General features: G+C 42.0%; 1 protein-coding gene across 3 annotated transcripts; it reads right to left on the bottom strand.

The window, feature by feature from the left end:
* Positions 1 to 1,248: 1,248 nt before the first annotated feature.
* LOC113153324 (neurabin-2-like) lies at positions 1,249 to 23,556 on the bottom strand. 3 transcript variants are annotated; one of them, XM_026346901.1, is made up of 15 exons: positions 23,413 to 23,556; positions 17,797 to 18,201; positions 16,610 to 16,818; positions 16,080 to 16,430; positions 15,211 to 15,930; positions 8,512 to 8,644; positions 7,827 to 7,947; positions 6,814 to 6,918; positions 6,296 to 6,431; positions 4,749 to 4,892; positions 4,435 to 4,488; positions 4,106 to 4,237; positions 3,849 to 3,946; positions 3,662 to 3,758; positions 1,249 to 2,826 (listed from the first exon to the last, which is right to left on the bottom strand). In XM_026346901.1, exons 2-15 carry the CDS (start codon positions 18,113 to 18,115, stop codon positions 2,773 to 2,775), a joined length of 2,673 nt encoding a protein of 890 aa, XP_026202686.1. In that variant the 5' UTR covers positions 18,116 to 18,201; positions 23,413 to 23,556; the 3' UTR covers positions 1,249 to 2,772. The 3 variants fall into 3 exon arrangements, with proteins under 3 accessions (XP_026202686.1, XP_026202701.1, XP_026202693.1); XM_026346916.1 differs by having other exon boundaries at positions 16,610 to 16,812; XM_026346908.1 differs by lacking the exon at positions 23,413 to 23,556 and adding an exon at positions 21,545 to 23,330.
* Positions 23,557 to 25,285: the final 1,729 nt, after the last annotated feature.

Genomic DNA, 25,285 nt, shown 5'->3' with positions numbered 1-25,285 from the left:
GTACTACTTTGATTCATATATACACGAACTCATCTAAATGACCACGGAGAATGACAAACACTAGAGCAGCAAAATCCACAACTGGCCATACTCCAAACTTTATGCAGGTTACTTGTGTCGAACACCATCTTATTGAGCACCAGTTTGTTTTCCACATGAAAACATGAACCTTGTATTTGGAACAACAAACAGCCATCATCAAACACATCAATTAGAGTAGTAATATAGAACTGTATAAACGTACAGAGTCATTCCTCAACTGAAAACGTGTACATTCTGTTTGTGGGGAAAAGCTGGACAGGGGTTACTCCCCATGTCTACTGTCAAATGAAGACAAATTCTACACGAGCCAGTTGGAGAACTGTTACAGACCAGTAAGTGTCAAGTCAGGGACCCCAGCACTGGGAACTTTCTTTCTGCTGAGCATTTAAAACCTCTTGCAACTGATGTGATGTGACTGATAAAAGCAGTAAACACTTTGTTTAGGAAAAGAAAATGCATGTGGATGAACCTGGGTTCCTGTTCCGACCTTTACCGACCACACAATGACTTATTTAACCCATGACCATAACTCCACAAGCCGAAGTTCAGGCCTTCTACTCTTCTACTAATACAAGAGAGGTGTGTTTACATGCACACTGCTTTGTGAACAACACTGCAGCTGATCAAGATCAACTTAGACAATGATCCAGGTACATCAGCCAAAAAGGCACGACTAGCTAATGAAAAGATAATACTCATTGAAATAACAACAGATAACACATTTATCTTTAACTAAGACTTTTATATGATTATCTCATTTTATGCTTTATGTGGTTTGAATGTCCTGCTTTGAAATGGTACAAGTTCAAAAGATTAGATTCATATTACATGTAGAATTTATATTTAACTTTAATTTAAATAATAATAATCAGTCGAGCCTGAAGGGATACATTCAAATTGTTTCAGAGTAATCTAATGCTAGAAATTCAGTAGCATTTACATTTTAAAATAAGTTTGATTTTAAATGTCAATTTTACATATGTAGCTGCTAATAATACTCTCATTTTTTTTCAGCTTGCCATGTTTATTGATCAAGCGCTAGTGGATTTACTACATACTTAGTTGTGGTTAAAGTTTCACAATTAAGTATACAATTACATTTAACTGTTTTAATAAGTTAAAAATAGCTTCTATAGGCCCTAATAAGTTGATATTAGCTGAGGGGTAGCAGGAAACTGTGATAAATAAATGTGTGAGGTAAACTGCAAAATGACTTTTTTAATACACAAGTTGATTACAGTTGTTAATAACCAGATTTCATTAAGCATACTTGATTATATTTATGTAAAAGAGAGAAATACTTATTAGAATACCTGGCTCACAAAACCATGATCTGTATCTTTTCAGCTCTTTGGTTCCAACCAACTACGTAAAATTCAACCAGTGAGATTTTTTCTAGAGCAGCTCGAACTCTAAAAATGTTTGAACAACCTCGGACAAAATCAAACAAAACTAAATCGGATGTTTCCTACAACATGACTATCCTGAATAATGAGATGCCAGTGTGCATGTAAACTCACAGATATTGCAGTAACACCAACAAATACAAACCATTTAAGGCTCTAAAAGCACATATTAGACTATTCACACCCTGTTTGCCACTGATGGTAATAAAAAAGAAAAGAGATGAAATCTAAATGTGGACACTGAAAAAAACCACAGCAAGACATTGTCTTTCACTCAGTACACTGTCTTACTCTCGTCCATCATAACCACTACATTGCTTAAGCCATTTAAATGCTTTTAATGACATGTATAGAATATATACAAACAAAATGCTGCCACAGTTCAGACCCGATACGCACGCTTCTGCCTGATTCCTTCCATCGCTTGCAGAGACTGAGACAGGCTGAAAAAAAAGAAGAAGAAAAAAAAAGCTGGGGGAAGCTGCGGAAGCTTTGTAATTTCCCTGTTTGTGTCACTCGTCAGACATTTGTCGGTCATCTTGTTTCATAGTTTTCATACTGTGGTGGCTATTTCCTTTTTCCGAAACTGGCTTTTGTCATGTTTTGTCATTACTACCAGGTTTCCCCAAATGAAATAATGCTGAGTCTTTAAACTGAGGTGGCCACTTCTACTTGTGATTTTTGATTCAGATGATCAAAGTCAAAAGAAAACATTGTCCTCTTCATCAGAATCCAGTCCGGTCCCAAAAATGAAAAGAGATGGATCAGCAACCACCTAGTTCAAAGGTTGGACAATAATCAAATGACATTTGTCCTTTCTTGTATAATTCTGTTTAATTTTTTCCTCTGTCACTCAATAAAAGCACTTTGTGACGAGCCTGTTTATTAAAAGCGTGTGTTTTTTTGTTTTTTTTTTAAAGAAATCTCAATCAGTAATTGAATCCTGGTAAGATACTGTTAATGAGAAGAGGTGAAGCCAAAACAGAGCATCCATAAATAAAGTACAAGTTGCTGTATGTAGTTCCCGTGTTGATTGCCAAGCTGATTGCGAGGAAGACACACAAGGATTTTGGGTATTACAAGAGGTGCATTCTGGGATTGGTTATTGACTGACGGAGCTCTGAGCTGCTGGCAGATGTCAGATGAGAGACTGCTTCTTTCCTCTTTGTGTGTCGCACACGTCTTCCTCTCTCTTACATATTTCCCCACTACCTGTCCGTGCAGTAAATGGTTGATTGGAATGAAACACAGCCTGGCCAGAATGAAGGCAGAGCTCCTCCTTTTCCAGTCACGTCACAGACAGGAGGTAGGAAGTAGCAGCAGTCTAGGAGGGCTTGGGGGTCTTTAAAGCATCCACCTTGGTCTCCAAGTCTGTAATCTGTAAAAAGGACAACACAGTGAAGACATTTTTCTTTTCAGTTTTAAATGAGTGAGCATAGCGTACATTATGATCACAGCATATTTCTGGATTCTGGATTGGAACATAAACATACACTCTCGTATATAACAGAAGAGTAAGAGGCTGTGACAATCACACCGGCCAATCACAATTCACTGCAGTAATTTTTATGTTCTTATAAATGTTAAGCTTGTGCACAGTCTCAAATTTGAATACAGCAGCTCAAATATACTGCCAGGAGCAGATGGCATCTCTTTTTAAGTTCACTCTTTTGGACATACTGGCCATTATTTTTCTACTTGTTTCCCATTTTATTTGTCATCATAATGATTCATTAAATAACCATTTAACATTTAATACCAATGTTGTGTTGTTGATTAAAGCCACATGTATGTACACACACTTGTAATTTAACCTGCTGAGCTCCAGGCAACACTTTAGCCAGACTTTTCATAAAGAAGATACCTGACACAAGACAGAGACATGAATGAACAGTCCTAAGTAGGTTATTAGTAAAAAAGAGAACAGAAGAATGTTTAATTTACTTACAGTTTTCTATTTAACTGTTTCCACTTTATTGGTTATTTATAACACATTTAAAAAATTTTTTTTAATGTGTAAAAATAAAAGGGCCAAGGATGGAGCCTAGGGGAAAACCATTTCAATTCAAATTTGATTTAGAGCAGTCTAATCTAGTATACCTGATCAAGCAGAATTAAGTAGCTGTAATAGGGGCCTTTGAGTATTCTTGTGAAATACCACTATGAGCAGATGAAAAAAGAAAAATAGCAGAATGATAAATAGAGTATTTTACTTTTTCCTGGAGGTTGTCTGTTTCCTCTTTGTGTGTTGCCTCAGTTTCTTCTTGTACTTGACGCTGAGCTGTCTCCTTCTTCAAGTACTCGATTTCCCTACACACACACACACACACACACGCGCGCGTTAGTTTGGATGCTATTTACACCTTCCTATCAAGTTTTGCTACATATCTCCTTTCTTACTTTTGCTGGTACTCTTTAATCAGTCTCTTGGCTTTGCTGTATTTCCTCTCTAGGGTTTGGTACTGAGCCTGGGTTTCCTTGAGGTGTTCATCCACTGCCTGAAAACATACACACACGCACATACACCCTCAGTCAATGTAAACAACTAGTTTCTGGGAGGTTACAAGCTTGTTGGGGAAAGGAGCTGCTAAATAATGACAGATTAAACACTTCTTCCATTCTGCCTCCTTGTTTTTAATGTTTCCTGACAACCTTACCTTACACAAAGACTGTGCCTCCATCCAGTAGCCCTCCAGTTTCTCCATCCTCTCTTTACTGTCCCGGATGTTTTGCTCTAACTGAGCACGCTCCATCCGCCAACGCAACTTATCCTGCTCAGCATGAGCCAGCTGGAGGTAAGGGGGTCAGTGTGGGAAGGAGGAGGTGGTATGTGGGAGGTAGAGCCAGAGTTAAATCATCATTCAGCCAACAAAAGAAATTATGTTATGCTAGTGTACATTCTTTGCTGCAGTAGAACCTAGATGATTCAATGCATTTCAATTCTGCATATGAAGACAAGACTGACAAGACTGTTGTATGGTCTCACCTTTCTCTTTAGCAGCTGGATCTCTGCCTGGGTTACTGCATGTTTAATCTGGAGCTATGGACAGAGACAGTAATATAAAAACAAACATGGTGGTGGCAGCATCATGCTATGGTGGCATATTTCACTGGCATGTACCTTGAAGGACAACCTGCTCCAAAGAGACAGCATACTTGACATGGAATATTTTAGGTTTTGCTTTTTAATTATATAACAAAAACTAATACATTTGCAAAAACAAATTGTTTTCACTCGTCATTATAGGTTATTAAGTGTAAATTTTTTTCCATTTGCAATTAAATCTATAGCGACTGTACCTCCTTGAATTTATGGGCCAGCTTCTCAGGGTCCAGCTCCACAGGGGACAACATGTCCTGGTTCTCTGCCAGGTCAAAAACCTCAATAGAATTTGGAAACACTGGACTCATCTCCTCCTCCTCATCTGTTGCATATTCACCAGTCTGCAGATAAACAGATATAGAGGGGATTTAAATACTAGCTACAGCTTACAACCAGTTAGCTTATTTTAGCACAAACAATATTTACTGATACCAAATTAACAAGTTATTCCCAGCTCCAGTATTTTGTGTCATAATTAGGAGAAGTATGTGTCACATTAAACTGTATAGATGGCAGTAAGCCTGGAACTGACCACACAAGTATAAAATTACAAACTAAGTGAAAGAAACACACTCTTGGTGGAAGTCTCACAGTTCAGACTCAACCCTCTGAAATCTAATGCAGACAGCTCTCTGTGACCATCTTCCACTACAAGGATTCACACAATCAATACCAATCTGCTAATCATTTGTCTTCCCCTCCTCTTCTACAATAAAAAGTTAATTAGTTTCACATTAACTTGCGTCTATCAGACTGACAGCAACTTTAATGCTGACAAAAAAATCCATTGGTCAAAATTTAGCACCGCACTTAATATACCACTCTTTGATGTAATGACCACATAATTTCTTCTTCTTAATCTACCACTAACAGCTTTCTGACTCTATTTATTATTAGGCTTCATCAAGCCAGAGCACACACCACTGTCTACATTAATATCTGCTGAACAAATGAGATAAGATTGTGAGAAAATCTGCGGCTGACTGTCTGTTTGGCTCCTCCGGCCTGCCAGAGAGAATCATTGTGAGTGACAACAGAGCACACTGCTGCACCGTTGTTGGTCGATAATTTTAATCTCTCTCCACTGCCATGGTGCAATGCTGAATTACTGAAGCATCGCTGTAAATACATAGTAAATTATAATAGACTCTGAAGTATTTGTAATTTTTAAATAATAAATAACAAAAATAATAATAAAAAAACCCAAAACTGTTCAGTTAAATTTTCTATAAGATTAACCTAATTCTTTTAATTTACTATCTTAGTTTGTTGCCTAAAAACAGCCCTGGTGATGAGGAATTACACCTTTCAGTCAGTCATTGGTTTAATTTAACTCTACAGCCTCATTATTTTGTAATTACAGGGAGAATTTACATTTAGCTCATCAACCCCAGTATTTTGGAGATTTAGCCACCGCAATAATTAAAACCATTTTTCTTGTTAATGAAACACACTAGTAATTTAAATAGTTAATGTTGTGCTGAGCTGCATGTTACTGTCTCTGACCACAAGGTGGAGAAGCTAGACAGAGTCTGTAATTACAAGCCAAACTATGGTAAACACACAGAGGACATTTTGTCACACACATGCACACACAGACTACGCACATTGTCACAATTTTGTCTCATTTGTTCATCTTGCTCTTATTTTTCCGTGCAGCTGCAGTTGATGTGGGAAAAAGCTGCTGCAGTTTGACACCTTCAGTCCCTGTCATTGTTATACAGTATATGTGTGTGTACTGTACCTCTTCATCCTCATCCATATACTGTTTATATCTCTGCTCCATCATCTCTCTCTGCCATCTCTCCTGCTCCAGAGTCTGCTGGATCAGCTGAGCCACCTCACTCTGCTCCCCCGGCTTCTCCCGCCCAATCACAAACCTGAAAAATATTGACATACAAATAATAAACCTGAACACATTTTAAACCTATTAGTCAACCTAAAGAACTGAAAGCACACAGTCAGAAACCTGAGAAATTCAAATGAAACAGCAACTGCAAACCTGAATACATGTCACACGCACAAACCAACATAACAGGTAAATTAAAATCACACACTGCAAACCGATAACACAAAACGCATCTGTCACAAACCTCAGAATTTCAGCACATACCAACCAAAAGCCTGAAAAATAAGTAATTTATATCACAAATCTGCACAAGGTATGTGTAAATTTAGTGAAGCAAAAATCAGGATATGCACCAAAAAAGTGTTTGTATGAAGAACAGTGTGTATGTGTGAGTGTGTATGTGTGCGACAGACCTGACAGTGCCGCTGGTGTTGCGGAGGACAGAGGCAGCAAAGCTTTGAGTGACACCGACCAGGCTGGTCCCATCAACCTCCACTATTAGATCATTCACCTGGATCCTTCGAACACGAACACAAAAAAGGGTGGAAATAACAGAAATGAACAAAGCTTCGTTTGACTAAACTTTAAACATGTTTACTTTCTATCATCTATTTATGTAGACAAAAGTAGGAGACACTCTGTACTGAGATCTGCAATAAAGGTTTGCCAGCACAAGAACAGTCCCTAAGGGCAGTTTCAAATCTTGAAGTACTGTATGTTTAGCACGTATTACACTTGGTTTGGTTTTTTCCACACAGAGAAAAATCCAAGTGTAGCAAAAGAGTGTCACCGTGCAAGAACGTTCTCTTCTTCGATGCAAGCTTGGATTCTGCCTTTAATCAGTTTTTTTCCGCCCACATATTAACAGATTTTGTTATATTGCCAATGTGTCAAATGACTATGTCCAATGTAAAAGTGTCTTATAGACAAACCCACAGACTCTATCACATGACTCTGCACTTCCCCTCAGCTCACAAAATGCACTTTAACTTACTGATTTGGTTTTCCGGCCAGTGTTCAGTTTCACTCTCTCTGTTCTCACAGTGTCATCTTCAACCACAGCAGTTGTTTTCAGCTAAAAAAAGTTGCAGACGTCCTCTATAGACCAACTGCCAAAAACTTACAAAAGATAATGGCTAACTCGTTAGCTAACATAAGGCAACTAAAAAGCTAACTTTTTTCCTCAGGGGCTATTGCAAACCAAAAACAAAACTGAAAGGAAAGTCAACATTGGACTTAGTTTCACTTGTTGAGAGAATCTCAGTACAATAGGAAACATGTGCCTATGAAAGAAACTGTGATTGTCAAGCCAGCTTCAAAATACTTAAACTGAGCTAGCAAGAATGCTACCAACAACTAGCCAAGCGGTGTCTGAAGAGCCCCGTGTGAAGCACCGAGCACAGGTGTGGACAGGTGAGCAGGTTACCTGCCGTCTCTCTGCGCAGCTCCACCTTCAGTGACCGTCTTTACAAAGATCCCCAGCTTCTCCAAACCCATATCAGCTCCAGCACCCATACCTATGATACTGATACCCAGACCGTCACTGTCTGGGAGACACACACACACACACACACACAGACGTAACAGTGTAAATATTGAAAATAATCCATCCATAGTTGTCCATGAATCATGAATCATTATTACATGTTTTCAGTAATACTGAATACCTGGTCTATATTTTATGTTACTGGTCATAGACAGTGAAGTATCCATTTTGGTTTAGGCCTTACGTAACCTACTGAGTGCTGTGTGTCAAACAAAAATAATAATTTATCCGCATTTTATGCTATTTAACTTCAGTCATTATTACAGCTATTGTGCTGTGCTGAGAGCATCCGTCACGGATGGTTGCTGGTTCAAATCCATTACGTCCAGAATTACTAGCTGCTAATTAGGCTAATCTGCGCTAAGTTTAATCCCATAAGGAGATAATGGAGTTGTTAGACAGACAGTGTATGTCCGCTAGCAGCACCCTGTTGGTTATGATGTACACGTGTGTGAGTGTGTGTGTGTAGTTACATAAGAAGCTTGACTGAGTGACTCTCAATGATTGTAAAGATGGGTGTGTGTGTGTGTGTGTGTGTGTGTGTGTGTGGTGAATGTGTGTGTACCTTTCTCCAGCTCAACAGGAAACAGGTCGAGCTTCTCAACTCTCTTCTCCAGCTCATACTCGGCCGAAGCTGCCATGGGGTCGACGTCATCATTACGTCGATCATAGTCTTCGTTAGAGTAGGTGGTGAAGACCTGCACACAAGGGAAAGGTCAAAGGTCAGAAAGCTTCCGTGCCTTAGCTCTTATTTAACTGCTACACATAAACTTGTATTTTAGCTTTGTCAAACAGGCAGAACTCAGAAGGAACACTTTCATTAAGGCCTCTGTGCCTCTGATTGAATAAAACAGGCCTGCAAACCTTTTAGCAGCCAGCCTGAATCAGTGCTGACTTACTGCCCTTTGTGTGTGAATGCATTCACTGTACCCTCCCATCCATCATCTCTCTCCCTCTCTGTCGCACCCCTCCCCCCTCTAAAAGGTCAGCGGCATCTGTCTCCTTGATGACCATCTTGGCGATCACACGGCTTTGTTTCCGCGGCAACCACAGGCTTGCCCAGCGTGAGTTTGGCACTGGCACTGACTTGCTGTCTCTCCTCATCGGTGTCTGGCAGATATGCTAATGCTTGTGTGTGAGACATATAGACGGAGAGAAACATAGCCAAGGGCCTTTATGTGTAGGAGGTGCTTACAGTATTATTTAGTATTATTTGCATGACCATGAATACAAAAGATAAGTACACACAGACATAGACACACACGCACACTGACACAAACAGGGTCAGAGGGCATGATTGTTAAACTGATTCCTGTTTCCTTCCTGCTGAGTAACTTTAAAGCAGCGGGACTGTGTAAGTGAGCATAGAGGTTCAAAGCATCCTCAGCAGACGTCACGAAAACACAATGTCTACTTAGTTACAGAAATACCAACACAACAGCACGCAAAACAAACATCAGCCAACACGTGGAGCGACGCTAAAAATATTCCCAGTTTGATCTCACGTATGACTTAATAAATGTGGAGCTGCAGACGATTCTTGATGCGTTCGAGAAACTGCAGGGATAACGCTGAAATGATCAAAGAAGTAAACAAATCCCTGCAAGAAGAAAAACGAACACCCCCCCTTTAATTGTCTTAACTGCTGCTTCCTATAAGAACGTGTTGACACAGCGAGGTCAGTGTTCACACTCAAGTTCAGTTGTCCTCAAACACAACCTACATAAACAGCAGACTATATGTAGAAGCGCTCTAACTACACAAGGGAGCTCAGCCTCTGCCCTCTGTGTCCTGACTTTACTTAGGATGTCTGGCTGGACTCCATCCAAGTTCAATGGTCTTTGTGTGAGGCTCACTCTTCTAACCAATCACACGGGGAGTTCTGTAGCTTCCTATTTACTGTAATTTCATCTAATACCTAAACACTGAGCAGGGTGGTGTGGACTGATTTTCAGTGTCATGGTACCACTAGCTTGAATTCCAAAAGTTTCACAGTGTAGCTACAAGAAAGAGTAAAACAAAAGTAAAAACAACTTTGAGGTTAAAGGCTGAAGCCTGCTAACACACCGCTAATCCATGTGGGCTGTGTAGTGAATTAGCGGCATCAGTCACTGAGGTCAGGAAGATGTCAGGCAGGTGACTGGGTCAAGACTGGGAAAAGGATGCTACTAGAGACAACTTACATTATATGGAATATTAACACAAAGCAAAAGAGCTAAATGTTGCAGACTACCGTATTTATGAATCGAATATTAAATAAATTAACAGTTTGACACTTTAGGGTAAAACACTTGTGTAGCAAATACTCTTCCCAAAAGTACAACATACTGTATATGAACAAAATATAAAGTGGTCAACTAAAAGGGTACAAGTAGGCATCAAGTTACATTTGAACAGAATGATGCTTGATATTTACTGTGGACATTTTAGCAGGTTGGAACCAAATAACAATTATAAATAATAATCTACAGAATTTGAAAGTAGATGTGCCTCTATAAATATAAAGAAAATGCAGATGTGCATGTTACAAGCATGAATGAAGCAGAAATTAGCACAAGTTAAAATTAAGTTCTTACAGATGGATGACAAGAAAATTGAGGATGAGTCATATCTAGTGGAGACAAGGCTTTGGGCGTTGGTATCCTCTGGTTTATAATTTGGCTGTGCTGAGGCAGCAGCTGGCAAAGGAAACCTTTTCATATCTGGGCACTGATGGGTTTGCAATAGGAGGAGTCGTGATAGCATGTCTTCAGGTAAAGACAGGCAGAGGTCGTAAAAAACTGAGCTGTCACATAGATGTAAAGTCAGTTTGAACCTGTGATGGGATGCATTTTATTCTACCATCCCCGACTTTTTCCTTTTAGATGTTGGTCGGCCACACTCTTGAAACTGTGAACATGTGACTAGCAAGTGAATCAAAATGAATAAACAATAGCCCCCAGACTTGATTTCAGTGATACGACAGTGAGCATGAGCCATGAGGACGTGGCTCCTGTGGGGTCATTTGACATTTTTAAGGTGAATTATAGATGTAAATGATGCTCTAGGTAAATTCTCGCATTGAGATTTTGTTAATGCTGCAGTTGAAGAGAAGCAAAAAACCCTTTCAAACCTTCCAAGTTTAGAATAAATCTAAAATGGATCCAGACTAAACAGAGATGCCATCAATTTTCATTACACGTTATCCTTTGTTGACGACCTTGTCAACCTTTTCAAAAGACAATGTTTTTACCAGCTTGACCAACGGTTTTCCCTAACACTAACCACTCAACCTTATTGCATAACACTTGCCAGCTATGTCCATTTTAGTCTTCCGGATAGTACTGACTACTTCCTGCTACCATCGGTAGTCCACCATCTTTGCCTTCAACCGGTTGTGCACGTAGCTTCGGCTTTGTATTTGTAAGTTTCTTCACACATACAGTAGTTCTCCCATTGACAGACTTTGATGCATAAATCAGAGGACTCTGCCTTTATTCATCTTAATCAGAATCAGGTGCATCCCCAAACTCCGTAGAAAGGATGGCATTTTACTTTTTATTTTTAGCTGACATAAATAAACACACCAGGTGGTTTTCAATCTAAACAAAGGTCTACTTTGTGATCCTTATCAATTGGCTTCCTCTGCTTGTGTGTGTGTGTGTGTTTGTGTGTGTCTACATGTACTTTTTTCAAGGAAAACAAACAGACCCTGCCACATTCCAACTGCTTTACAGAGGCAGTCTTATATACAACTCAGCACTGACAGATCCACTGACCTACAGAGAGGTACAGTACACCCTATCTATTACAGCATGTTTTTACAGCCTGTGGAGGCAGGTTGGAGGCTTGCTAAGTACTGGAGGATATCTGAACTTTCCTTGGCGAGGTAAATCATGATGTCAGAACAACTACCAACCACTTTTCAAATACAGTGAACAACACCCAACATGTCTGCACACAGAAACACTTGACTGCCTTTCTGTTCCCCTTTAGCAGAACACCGCTCTGAATGTGTATAACAAGTTACTGGTTCAAATCAGCCATGCAATAATGATGTCACTTTCTCTCCTATGGTTTGATATACACCACACACTACCATGGTGATTCCTTTATGGGTGCTCTGGGATGTAACCCATATTCCATTAAAATATGAATTTGCAGTGATGTGTACAGTGGCGGTAAAAGAGTGGTGTGTGTGTGTGGTGGCAGCAGACAGAAAAGTCTCTGTTGCCCACAGTCATCATGCTGAGTGCTGAGTGTTTGCCGTCTTTTGCTAAAGTGCTCTTCTGAATTAAATAAAAGAATTGGTCTGTCCATTAAAATCTCTGATCTTCATAAGTGTAACGAGGACCATCAGCAAACATTAGTCCTGAGTTCCAATGGAACGTTTGCTAATGCAAGTTTATCAATTTAAAATACTCCCTGATAATTAGAAAACCTTTGAGCAATTGTGTTATCCCAACATCTGTATTTTCAGTATCTAGAGCATCAGCAATTATGGGTTCAGTTTCACAGGGCGTGGAAAACTGGCTCTATTACAATTTGTACAAGTGCAAGAGGACAAATACATCAGACTGTGTAGTTTGAGACCAGTCTCAACATCAACAGGAACTCCATGATGCTGGCCTTGTAGGCGGAGCTGCAAAGAAAAAACTTAGCCATATCTACAACAGGCCAATAAACACTGCAGGAACTGTTTAGGGAAGCAGTGACCCGGTATTCTGTCTGCAGAGTGGAGTGGCCAATACACTAACCAGATCTCAACCCTACTGAGATGTTGTGGGAGTAACAGCAACACTAGGACTGCATGCCTCTTGATCTTATAGCCATGCACTCTGCCCTCTAATCATTAATCTTCCAACAAGTAACTTCAAGTAATTTCAAAATATAAGCTATAAATAGGCTACTTTGAAAAAAAACCTTTAAAATGTTTGTATAAATAAAACCCATCTATAATTTAAAAATTGAATTCGATTTTCAGGTGTCTGAAATCTGATTTCAAATCATACTTGATACACCGTAGTTCACTATAGGTGTATTGTCAGCTGTGGCTTCCTTCAATGAGTCTTAGTGTATCTTGCACATTACCTTTCACAGTGGCAGCCCCCTCTAAAGAGAGGAGACCAAGATAAAGAATGTGCTAGCTGCAGGAAGTGTGCCTTTGCCAACAAATAGTGGAATCTTAAAGACTCTCCAGTAAGCAGTTCTTCCAATTTATTTCCAATAAAATGTATTGGTTCAGGATTTTTATTAAAGTTGAAATTAATCATGGGGGGTAAAACCTAAGGTGGTTTTCACTTGGTGTGGGCACATCACATCACATCACATCACATCACATCTCAACTGTTATTCTTTGTATGTGTGCTTGACATTAATGATGTGAACAGAAAGTTTGGCTGCACATCTGTAGCACATTCAGCCTTGACACGAGTGGTTAGGCAGCTAAGTGTGTCAGTCACCTTAGCAGTAAACAACGCTGCTTCAGGCCACAATTCCACTTTTAGCTGCACAGTGGTTAAAGAGGTTGGTGGTTAAGTGTTTTAAGGTCCAAAAAAATGAAAAGAATTCTTTTTTGACCTGACGCCTGGCCTGAAATAACACATGTTCCTCCTTCTTCCGCCTACATGAGTCAACATGACTGAGCAGGAAAGGATCCTCACTGTCAGTGTCCATTCTGCAGGCTTTGTTTTGTCTAACAACATTAAATTCTGCCTCAGCATCCAGTGCTTTATTATCTGATTTCCTATTCTTCAACCTTATGTTATATGGTATCCTATTAAAGACTATGTTACTCAATAGATTTCTCGTGAAGGAAGTGAGTTATTCATCTGACAGTTCTATCGTTGCACGTTGAGACATGTTGTTTCACAATACACTGAGCTCAACCAGCTGACTGCCGCAGTGAGGGGGGTGGGTGGTGGTTGTGCAGTGGCAGAAGAAAGTAGCGCTCCAGTGTAGAAAGGAGCTTGTGTTAAATCAAGATCTACGTTACGAACACACACACAGGCACAGTTTGAGCTAGAGTCAGCAGGAAGTTCTGTGGCGAAATCAAAGAGTGAAAAAAACCCCTAGCAGCCCGTATGATATGATAAAGGAGAAGGAAGTCAGAGAGTTCCAGTCTTTTCAATCATTTCTATGTTCTCTTAATTTCTTTGCTTGAGTTTCTACCGTGTGGTAAGTAGTGGTAAGCATTTAGCGGTTTAACAGCAGTAAAACAAACTGTAAACACAACATACTGAATAAGTATGTGTAATATCTTCTACTTTTTTAAGCTCTTTTTTCATCTCCACCAGCTCCTGGTTCTAGTGGAGCTTCTAAATGCATAAGGCAATAGCTTTTTTTCTGTCTGCTATTTTGGTGCTGGGCAAGTAGAGAACAGAAACGTTCCTTTTAAAAAACAGCTGCCTGCTCCTGAGGTGGTTAATGAGAATGAAGACAACAACAACAACAACAAAAAACAACAACAACAACAAAGCAATAAGCTAAAAGACACCAGGGGGACTTAGTCCTACTACAAAAGTGTAAAGGATTAAGCATTTTCCTTGAAATGTTATACAAGAAATTTGAAAAGGGGTTTCAGTTTAGATTTATAATTTTCTTAAATTGTTATTTTTAACAGTGTAACTATGTTTCATCTTTTTTCTTTTAGAACACTTCACTTTCTCTCTTTCTCTCTTTATTTTATTTTATTATATAATTTTATTACTACACCAATAATAATGATTATTTGCTTGTTTTTGTACATTTTTCTATAATTCTCCCTCTCTATCGCAGACCACTGACCACAGTATCTTAAACCAAACCAAAAAATGAGGCAATCTGCTGTAGTTGTTCCTCCTGAAAAAGAAGAATCACCATGTTTCTGGTGACATCCTGACCTTCTGTCTTGTGCAGCTATTTTATCCTTCAACAGTAATCATGCAAGTGAACAGTCAGTCTTTCAGGATTTGTGCTGTGGATCATCACTGCTCCAGTAGGGTGAATCCTGTTCTCATAGCAACTCTCCGACCTTTTCGATCAGTCAAATGAAAAAATAGGAAGCTAAAAGTAAGTAACACTCAAGTAGTAACTACCGGTTAAATGTTGCGAAATTCCCCCAAGTGCTAGACATGCACTCAGTAGTGATATGGAAACAGCTCTGACAGTACCGTCATCCACTGAGGAACTTCAAAGCTACTAATCCAATCATGTTTCTTCACAGCAGCATGAGACCAGGCTAATTAGCTAAGGACATAATAAAAGTGTTGAGAAGAGCAACGACATCCAATAAAAGCTCACTCACCTTGATTGGCTCAGTGCTGAATTGAATCTTCCTATTGGCTGGCGCGGGCTCCTCTTCTTCAGGAAGGCCGGCAATCTCAGAGCAACTGGTCTCTGGCTGATATGCCTCCTCATCTTCCTCATCCTCCTCATCGTCCAACTGGCTCCCACCAGAGTCCTCCTCCCCAATCCCACTGTATGCACTAATATCCACCAGATCCCCCTCAGAGTAATCCTCCTTTCTCGAACCATCCTCATCGTTTTCCTCTTCCTTATCTCTCATATCGGAATCACCGCCTTTTTCTTCCGAGGAGGGAGAAGAGGATGAAGGCTCTTTTTCTCCATTTTCCAATGAGGCATGAACCTCAGCCTGCACCAGCCTGGCTCCAGCATCTGACCCACTGCTGGAGCCGTCCTGCTCATCAGCCAGCAGCTCTTGCTGTGGGGCAGCCACCGTACTTGATCCCCGGGCTTCTGTTGCAGCTGGCTGTGCCTCTGACTCAGGTTTAGCTTCTGTGGAAGAGAATGAGGAAGTGACAGCCACTGAAGATGATGAGGAGTAGGAGGAGTTTGAGAGATGGTCTCCTGATTGTCCGAATCCCTCGTTCTCCTCGCTAGCCACCACTCCTCCTATGCTGCTCTGTGAAGGACCAGTCTCTTGTTGGAGCTCAGCTTCACTGGTGCTCACAGCTCCTGCTGCCACCTCCTTGCACTCCTCCTTACCTGAAGGGTACACCTTTGCCTAAGAGTGAGGGAGAGATAAGGAGAGATCATCTAATTAACTTCTAGTTCTGGTTTTAAACACTTTCAGTTTTTTTTTTTTTTTGTCTACAGGAGTTTCAGAGTACAGGGATGTCCTGCATGTTTTCAAAGTTACGCTAACTCTCTCACCTTCCTCTCAACCGGCTCCCCTCTGGGTGGAGGTTTGGGCTTTGGTGCAAGGGCAGGGGCTGAGCGACGTTGCGGGAGGTAGACATTGTTTTGCAGTTCACCCTTCTCGAACGCAGCACTGAGCTGGCTCACTGTGGGGCTCACGGCCTCTCCAGGCCCGCCTGAAGCTGCAGCAGTAGCAGCAGGAAGAGTAGCAGGAGCCGGAGCCGGAGCGGGAGGAGCAGGTTCATCTAGCCGGTCCAGAGCCTCAGTAGAGCCATTAAAGCGAGCTACAACGTCGAGACGGCTGGCCTGGAAGCCCGACGCCCGCTCCTTCTTTAACAAGATGCGGTTTGTAGCCGCTTGCTTCTCCTGGAAGAGACAACAACGTCAGTCAATCACTGATCTCAGGCCGACATGACATGTTCGGGCCACTTTCATTAGTTTGTTTTTAAAAAACCTTCTGTTTTTCAGAAGGGGACCAACAATTTTGTGCACGACTGTAAGTATGTGCACAACACCCAATTAAGTAAAACAAAAGGCCTTCTGACCTGTAGAGTCCGCTGCTCAAAGATCCTCCTGGTCTCCTGCAGTTTGGAAAACCCTGATGAGGAGCCCCTGCCCTCCATGTCGGATTTAGAGTCAAAGCGGTTGACTCTCTCTGAGACCGTACCCCCGAGTTTGAGGAGGGCGCTGTGGTCGACGTTCTCGTTGAGGCTGGACGCCCTTGGCAGGGACAGTTTAACTGCCTGCTCTTTACCTGCCAATGACAGGAGGGTTGAGCTTTCAAATAGAATTATGCGAGTCGACTGTGTAATTTTTTTCTGTTGCCTTGTTCTGTTCAAATAATTATGAAGACAGCACTTACAAGAGGAACTAAGTAAAAGTACGTTTTTTCTATTTTAGTGCATTTACATGCTTTGGTTTCTCAGTTGTTGTAATGGACAACATGCAGAGACTGAAGTAACCACAGCTAATGTAATCCTAATGTAATTCTTAATAGCACACAATATGACAGCAGCAAACTGAGGTCTGACTCCTCCAGTTTTCTCCCGAGTAAATGTGTCTGAGATGTTTAATTAAATGAAAAGAAATGAAATATGTATTATGTAGGTGTCTAGAGATGTAATAACTATAATTAACTATGATTAAAAGTGAGCTTTCTTTACTTAGACATCTTTACTCATTAAATACAGAGGTTAATTAATGAAGTTGAAAAATAAACATAGAGTACTGTACTTTGACCTAATTAGATGTTACCATTTACAACAGAAAATTGGAAATCATTTAATGACCAATGTTATGCAAAAAATACAGTCAAAAATATCTTTATTGGAAAAGCAAGATGGAGATTTAGTTTTCGTCTTAAAGGGGATAAAGGCTTTGAGCATGTAGATTAATCTGTACCCAACACTGTCTAATCCATTGCTGAAACAGTTTTGGTTTCAGGTAGAGTAAATCAAAAGCACTAACCTACTAAATTTTTTTTATTTTGAAAATTGAACACTTGATCTGCTGTGACTGGTTATGGGATGTACTGGAAGGATTAAGTGACTAATAAGTTCTAAGTACCACTCCAGCAAACATCCACCTGACTGTAGGTGTAACCAGCAACTATAACTGAACACCTGTGTGAGAGCAGGGCTTGTAAAAAACCTAAACTGAGGAGCATTATGAATTATAATGTATATTGTCACTGTCAAAATGTCAACACATGCTACAGCGTGAGAATACCCACCAATCATTTTGGCTCCGTCCTCTTCATCACCAGGCGACTGCATCTGCATGAACATGTTCTTGATGCGGTGAACGTTTGATCCATATTTTCGTCCCCTCCCAGTTGGGCGGGGCATTAGAGCGGGCTTTAGGGCAGGGTCAGCGCCTCCATTAGCGGCATTGTTGAGGTGGTCAGTGGCCCTCTTCAGCGCCGCCAGTCCTGCCTCATATGCGTTACGGTGGGGAGATGGACTCCGTAGGTTTGAGCTCCCACTTCCTGCGCTGCTCCCACCCGGGGCCCCGTTGCCCCCCGTGGCAGACGGGGGCTCAGTCTTCATCATGTTTGGCAAATCAGATACCCCCTGGTGAACAGCAGGTTAGCAGGGATGATGATGGCAACATCCTGAAGTGGTTTGGCATTCACCTCCTGATTCACGCAGAGAGAGACAGACAGATCTATCATTTATATTTGTTATACATCACTTTCTGTGATCCCTAATCAATATCAAATACCCAATGAGTTACCATAACAGACATGGAAACTTGTTCTCCTGGCTAATGCCAACGAAGTATTGTATGTTATTACACAAATCATGGAGTTTGAACTTAACCTACTTGGCCCTAAGCCTATTTTTAGGCTTGAAAATCACATACTCATAATAAATAAATATATCTCTGCAACCACAAGGTCTATTTGAATAATTTTGGTGTCATAGTAAAGGGTACACTTGTGAGATGTGTTAGGATGTGTAAATATCAAGCTATGTGTTACTGATGTCACTTTATGGTGAGAATTCACTTTGAAATGATACAGCTTTAGCTCTAAAATCCAAAAAGGCAGGACTATATCTTTAACTATATATGTCTATATATAAACAGCCTTTTTGTGCTGCTCAAACGGATTTATTTCAGCAAAACATCAAAGAGAAGAATTACAACTATTGTTTATCGAAGCAATTTCTGCTGTTGATATTCTTTGGTTTCTATCTTCCTGATGCTTCGATCTAGCATTTTTTGGCATATGTCTATGGAATGTGTGAGCTGTGTTTCGTGTGTACTGCACAAAGTGTCGTGGCAGGCGAGGACAAAATGTAGCAAGTGGGTTGTTGAAGCAGTGTGGTATGAACTTTGATATTTACTCACAAATTAGTTGGCATTTGAGCTGTGTTTGGTGCATGTATAAAATGTTTATATGTTCTTTTAGCCCAGGTTCTGCAGTTTAATTTGATGTACAGCATCACAATAAAAGATGTGAACGTCCAGTGAAAGGAGATGAGGCGCGTAACAATATGAAATTGTGAAAGCGCTTTCATCATAGTTTGTGTGATCACTGCTGGACTGTTGCATATTTCCAGTTGCTAAACATCTTAATGTTGTGATCGCTTCCTTTTTTGGTGTTATGGCGTTATCACAAACAACATTATCATTGACTCGCTGTCATTTACGATATTTCTTCTCTCTGTGTTTATGTAGTTACATTCTTCTGCTACACAGGATGCTTTTATGATCTTAACTTTCAGGGAAAACTTTTAAAAAACATCAGTGTTCTGGGAGTTCTCAGACTCATTTCAATCTGCATTTAAAACTATTTATTTGTTTCATGTAACTGCAGTTAGTGTGTGGCTTTAAGTGGAAAAAAAAAAAAAAAGCACTTCTGCTTTTTTTTTTTTATAAATTCAAAAGTTGAGATCTGACTAGAAATGAGAGTAAAGAGAGAGCGAAAGCTGGGGATTGATGTGAAATAAAGGCCCACAGCTGGATTTAAACCGGGGATGTTGTGGTTCACGGTTAACAGCACCTCAAACCACAAGGCAATCAGCTTGTCTCATAATAAAAAAATCTAACTCAGATATTCACACTGAATATCTTTACACAAAGCAAGGCAATTGAATGCCCAGTGGGGTTTTAGGAAACGGACTGGATTTAACTGGATTTAAAAATAATAGAGCATCGAATAGCACCCCGACTGGTTCACTGTGCATTTCATAACACCCACATGGCAGTCCAGGAGCCATCAAAATAATCCAATTAAAATGATGACGCGCTGTGGCCTCACGTCATGTGTGTCTTCATGCTGCTGCTCTGAATGCCAAACTTACTTTGAGACAAAGTCAGCGCACGACTACAGGGCGCTGCTGCGGTCCCCAGATATCACACTGTTTTCTCGTGATTACAATCTAATTTACCAGCTGATTGCATTTGCACTTTGTGCTGTCAGATCTGTGTTACAGCTCTGCCTCATGATTGAATCAGGCTCGATCGCTCTGCATCTAATGACAACAAGCCTCGATATGACAAAAGCCAATGAGAAAAACTGTCGAATCAGAGCATTAAATGAGAATGAATTTCAGCAGGTTGATATAAAAATGTGAGCTTCTATCTTTCCAAACGTGCTTTAATTGCCTGCATGACATCTTCCCTACAAAATGTTCCTTTTGTCTGTGCTAGGCAGCTAGCTGGTTTCTAACAATGCAATGTCTTGCTAGCAGTTTTTAGCTTTCATTATTCAAGAAAGCAAACTTAGTAAACCCATAACATTAAAGGATCTGTTTATTTTGGGAAAATATGTTTTTTTGCTGGGTTGCATGAAAACAATACCACTCTTGTGACTGTACGCTAAATGTGAAGCCTCCTGCCAGCGACTAGTTAGCCTAACAGCTAACCTAGCTCATCTGTTTGACACCTAGCGAGCAAAACTCCACATCAAAGAGGACCAACATCATACAAGCTAACAAAAAAAATCACAGATCTAGCTGTATAAAGGTTAAATAAGAAATAAATGGCTTCGCCACTCAGACAATTACTTCATCAAATGTGGACAGAGCCAGAGGCACATCTCATTTTTGCGAACAGACTGTGGGAGGTATGTGAAGATTCACAGCTGAGGTGTGAAGATTCAAACTGTGGTTTAAGTTATATTGTCACGATGACACAACACGTACAACTTCTTCCAATGTAACAACTCACACTGCAAAACAAACGTAGTCTGAAGTGAATCTGAAAAGTGCTCTTCTAGCTGGACCCTACCTACCACATATCAGACATCCCCTGACCGCTAAACACAGCACACGTGAGCCAGCTCCATCCAGCTCCATCCAGCTCCATCCAGCTCCATCCAGCTCCATCCAGCTCCACCTGCCCGAACACGAACATGATTTCTAAACTTCTGTTCAAATGGGACTCTCCCCCTCGGGTACAGACAGTTCCTGCCGGGTTGGGTTTGAACTCCCTACTTGTAATTAGCAAACCAAACAGGCATGTGAACTGAAAGTGGATCAAACACGTTGCACCCTGTTGTTGATATTCTGGGAGTTGACATCCTTGTTTACACACATAAACTCTCTTCCGGGTGGTAAAACCTCCAAATAAACAACTTTTCACTCAAATAAACACACACAGGAAACATTGCCGTAAGGCATTCTGGGGAACGTAGTGTGTTTATGTTCCTGTCTGGCCCCACGCTGACTCCACACGTCCCTGCCGACCACGGTGAAAGCTGAAAGACACGAGCACGAAAACTGCATCCGCGTTGTGTCTCGTGACGTTGTCTTGCCAGACAGTAGATTCTCACACACGGATCATGTGAACTTATGTGAGCAGATCCAACGTAAAGCGCACAGCCTTCGCGGATGCCAGTAAAAACACACACACACACACACACACACACACACACACAGTCAATCCAATGCTCGGCCTTTTTCCTGTTATTGTTAGGATGAAGCTGGTGGCTCCACGTCTCAGTGACAAATGCAACGTGTTGAAGCACAAACCTGAAGTGCACAACACAGACCAACCAATGTGACTCCATCTCCGTGTGACAGACTATGTTCCTCTTCTTTGTCGGGGTTCCTACCGGCTGAATTTCCTTCTGTCTTTCCAATTAATGCTTCATCTGTCTGCTTCCACCCTCTAATCCTCGCTGTTCGGGGTCGCTTCCTGTCATTCGGTCAACACTCTGACTCCAGACAGGGCTCTGGTTCCTCTTGGTTTGAGGCTGAAGACATTCTTGTGCAGATGCAGTCACTTCATTAGAGAGCGCCGTCCAGTAAGCTGTGCTCCACGTTGTCGCTGCAGTCATTGATTTAGCTCAGTTCCTCTTACTGTATGTGCTGCCACTGCACTTCTCTATAAGCACTTCTCTCCACTGAGGCTGCTCTGTTCTGTTACTGGAGAACAGTCCTCTGCGTTCTCTCCTGTAGCCTCCTCCTCCTCCAAACGTTATCCACGCACGGTGTCAGGGAGAAACAACAACACGGTGGGAAATAAAAAACAGCTCTGCACCAATCATCCTCAGCATATGGAGGCAAATGACTATAGACTTCTAATCTATTGATAGGAGGTCCCCGAGGGCCCCCGCCTTCTTAAACACACACAAACGACCAACCCTGTGCTTTTCCAAATGATATATGTGAGACGTGTTTGGGCTTGTGGTACATCTACAATGACCTTGTCTGCTCATGTGCAGTAACACCGGGGACTGGAGCGGACCAGTCACCTCTGCTTGTGAGGGATCTGGATGTGATCACCACAGTCGCTGCAGTCACTAATGTGGATGCTTCTACGCTGACATAGTAACATGCTGCCAGTTCAGACATGAGCAATAAGCCCTTAAGTCCTCCGTGCTTGTGCAGCACCTCTGTATCACTGCGTGTGCATGTGCGTCACACGCTCAGTGTCTAACAGAGGGCACATTATGGCAGCTACAATGACTCCATCTATTCTCATCACAATCCCTGCATCTGTGGTGGAGTCTCCCAGGCCTGGCCCAGTGCACTGGTTCATTCTAGCAGATGCACACACGCACACACACACACACACGCACACACACACACACACACACACACACTGCGTGCTCCCTCTCCTGCTGGCCAGAGAGAGGCTTTGTTGGCAATACCCGACATATGCTGCTCATTGCGAAACCCCATCCGAAAAAACACAATTTCTTTGCCGCGATGCTTTTTTATCAAGTAGACGTCGGTGATCGAAAAGTATTTCACAGCTAAGGTGAATCAGGAGGTGCCAGGCTTTCATTCGGCGTGCATGTAACCCACGGACCGGCGCTTCCCGCGGGGAGAAGGTCAACTGTAATTCGTGCGTCTCGTGTTGTCCTCTTGTTCAAATTCCACTTAAGCGGGAGGCGACGGCGTCCTCGCACTTCAACACGGGGTTTTTTTCAAATCGCCTGTTAAACATCACACAAACGCCGGATTCACCAGAAACGTCTGAAATCCTTCCTCCACAGCCCAGTAGCTGTTATTTACTGCCGGGAGTCACGGCAGCTTCTAACGGTCTCGACGGTGATTCTGGCGGAAAGGACACCGAGGTTCCGGTATTCCGTGTTTGTCTGTTTGTTGTTTGTTTGTTTGTTGTTTGTTTGTTGTGGTTGATCACGTTTTTAATCCAGCACACGGCGACATTACCAGCGATCGACAGCGCTGTGTGTGCGTTATAACGTGTCACCGGCCGGTTTAGGACCCGGGGGCGGCCGCTCCGTGTCCGCAGGCCCCGCCGGGTGTCTGGCTGCTGCGCTGCGCTGCGTCGCTTCCTTCCTGCAGCCTCCGCTCCTTCCCCGGGCGAACGGAGGAGTGTTACCGCGGCTCGGACGGTGCTCACACCGAGAGGTGCTCGTCTGTCTTACCTTCTGTTGCAGTCGGTCACACGCAGCCCGTTAGGATCCGTAGTAGAGACAGTCCATTGTCCTGCAGCAGCTGCTGATTCCTCCTGCGAGAGAAGCAGACTGCCTCCTCTCCTCTCCGCTCCTCCCCCTCCCCCTCCCATCGTCTGTTTTCCTCCATCCTCTCTCCTCCTCACCCCTACTACTCTGCACCCTGTCCCTCATCCTTATCCCTGTCCCTCATCCTTATCTCTTTATTTCATCTGTCCTGCTTTATTCATGTTTCATCCTCTCCTGCTCCAGATCATCACCGGAGCTCATTTCATCTTATGACTGATACACTGCAGGATATCTGATACTGGCAGCAAAGAAGTGAACCATCAGGAAACAGCCCATGAGCCTCCTGTTAGCTGTCAGTGAACCTGGGGTCTGACGGACTTTTCCAGCGTGTTTGACACAGACTGGAGCTCAGTGCGTCTTATTGCAGCATGTGGACATCAGGGGGACATCTGCTGCCCCCTGCTGCTCAGTGAGCAGCACTGCACAGCAGGACAGACAGACAGACAGACAGATAGACAGACAGACAGACAGATAGATAGACAGAAAGACAGATAGACAGACAGACGATAGCAGACAGACAGATCGATAGATAGACAGATCAGAAGACAGATAGGTACTCAGCGAGAGATAGATAGACAGACAGACAGACAGATAGACAGACAGACAGACAGACAGATAGACAGACAGACAGACAGGCCGTCAGTACTCAGAGGAGTAAAACTGCCTGTAAAATGTAAAAAGTTCTGCATATCCTGTTTAAAGTCTGTGAGTCTCTGTGTACTGTGTATTCTTGTAGTTATTATTAAGATGCTATTAATGTGTGTAAGTTGTATTTTGCTATTTGTCAAGTAAGTAGTAACTACTTAGCCCCCTGGCTCCCACCATGTCAGAGTGATCGGTCCCAAGAGTAACTAAATAAATCAGAAAGGTCACGAGATGATTCTTTTTTTAACTTTTGGTCTTTGCTCTAATTGTTCATTGGAAATATTGGAGTTGCAAACTGTAATTTAAGCAGTAAAAAATCATCCGAGGGGTTTGGACGTGTGACAGATATCAGTGTTTATTCACATGTTATGAACTGTTTGCTAAAGACAGCAGTGGGTAATTGAGACGGGGTATTTGGCAGCTGTGGATGAGAAGAGGTGGATGCAGGACCTCAGTCAGAGCGTCACAGTAGACGCCCCCTGCACCTGCAACAGTCAGCTACAGTGGTGCTTGTATGGACGCTCATCTCCAGCAACCACAGTAAGACAAAACTATAAATAGAAGAACCCTCAAGAGGAAGCGTTCAGGAAGTCAGCAGAGCCGTGGCACTCAGTCAGGGTGTTGGTGCATTATGGGACTGACTGCCTGTCTTGGATGGAGGCTGTTTTTCAGTGCAGAGTTTGAGAAGCTCACTGAGAGCAATCTGACATGTGAAACCACTGTTCCGCCCCTCATCAAATTTCCTGCCAGAGCCTGTCTAGACATTCATCGAAGGCATGAAGAAAGCAACAGGGGACTGCATAAAACTAAAACTGTGCAGGTTTTTTGTTCTGTGTAGTTTAGTTACAGTTAACAGGCGTGTCACCCAGTGAGCCAACATCCATATCTGACCCGTTTAGGTCAAACAGCATCATGACAAACGCAAGGGAAGAAGGTGTTTTGCACCTGGAGACAAGTGAGTCTATGTGTGAAAATACAGCTTTGGATTCCAGCTGTGGTGGAGATTTACGCAGGCCGAGTCTCCTACAGGACTGATTGGAGTCTAGTGTGGACCACACAGTCACAGTTAGAGACTAACTCTGCCTCCCTCAGTGGGAATAATATAGATATTTACCCTACGTATTCAGTTATT

The sequence above is a fragment of the Anabas testudineus genome, chromosome 8 (genome assembly GCF_900324465.2).
Source record: "Anabas testudineus chromosome 8, fAnaTes1.2, whole genome shotgun sequence".
NCBI classification, from domain to species: Eukaryota; Metazoa; Chordata; class Actinopteri; order Anabantiformes; family Anabantidae; genus Anabas; species Anabas testudineus.
The sequence above is the reverse complement of the archived record's forward strand: the minus strand, read 5'-3'. Positions and strand labels throughout refer to the sequence as shown.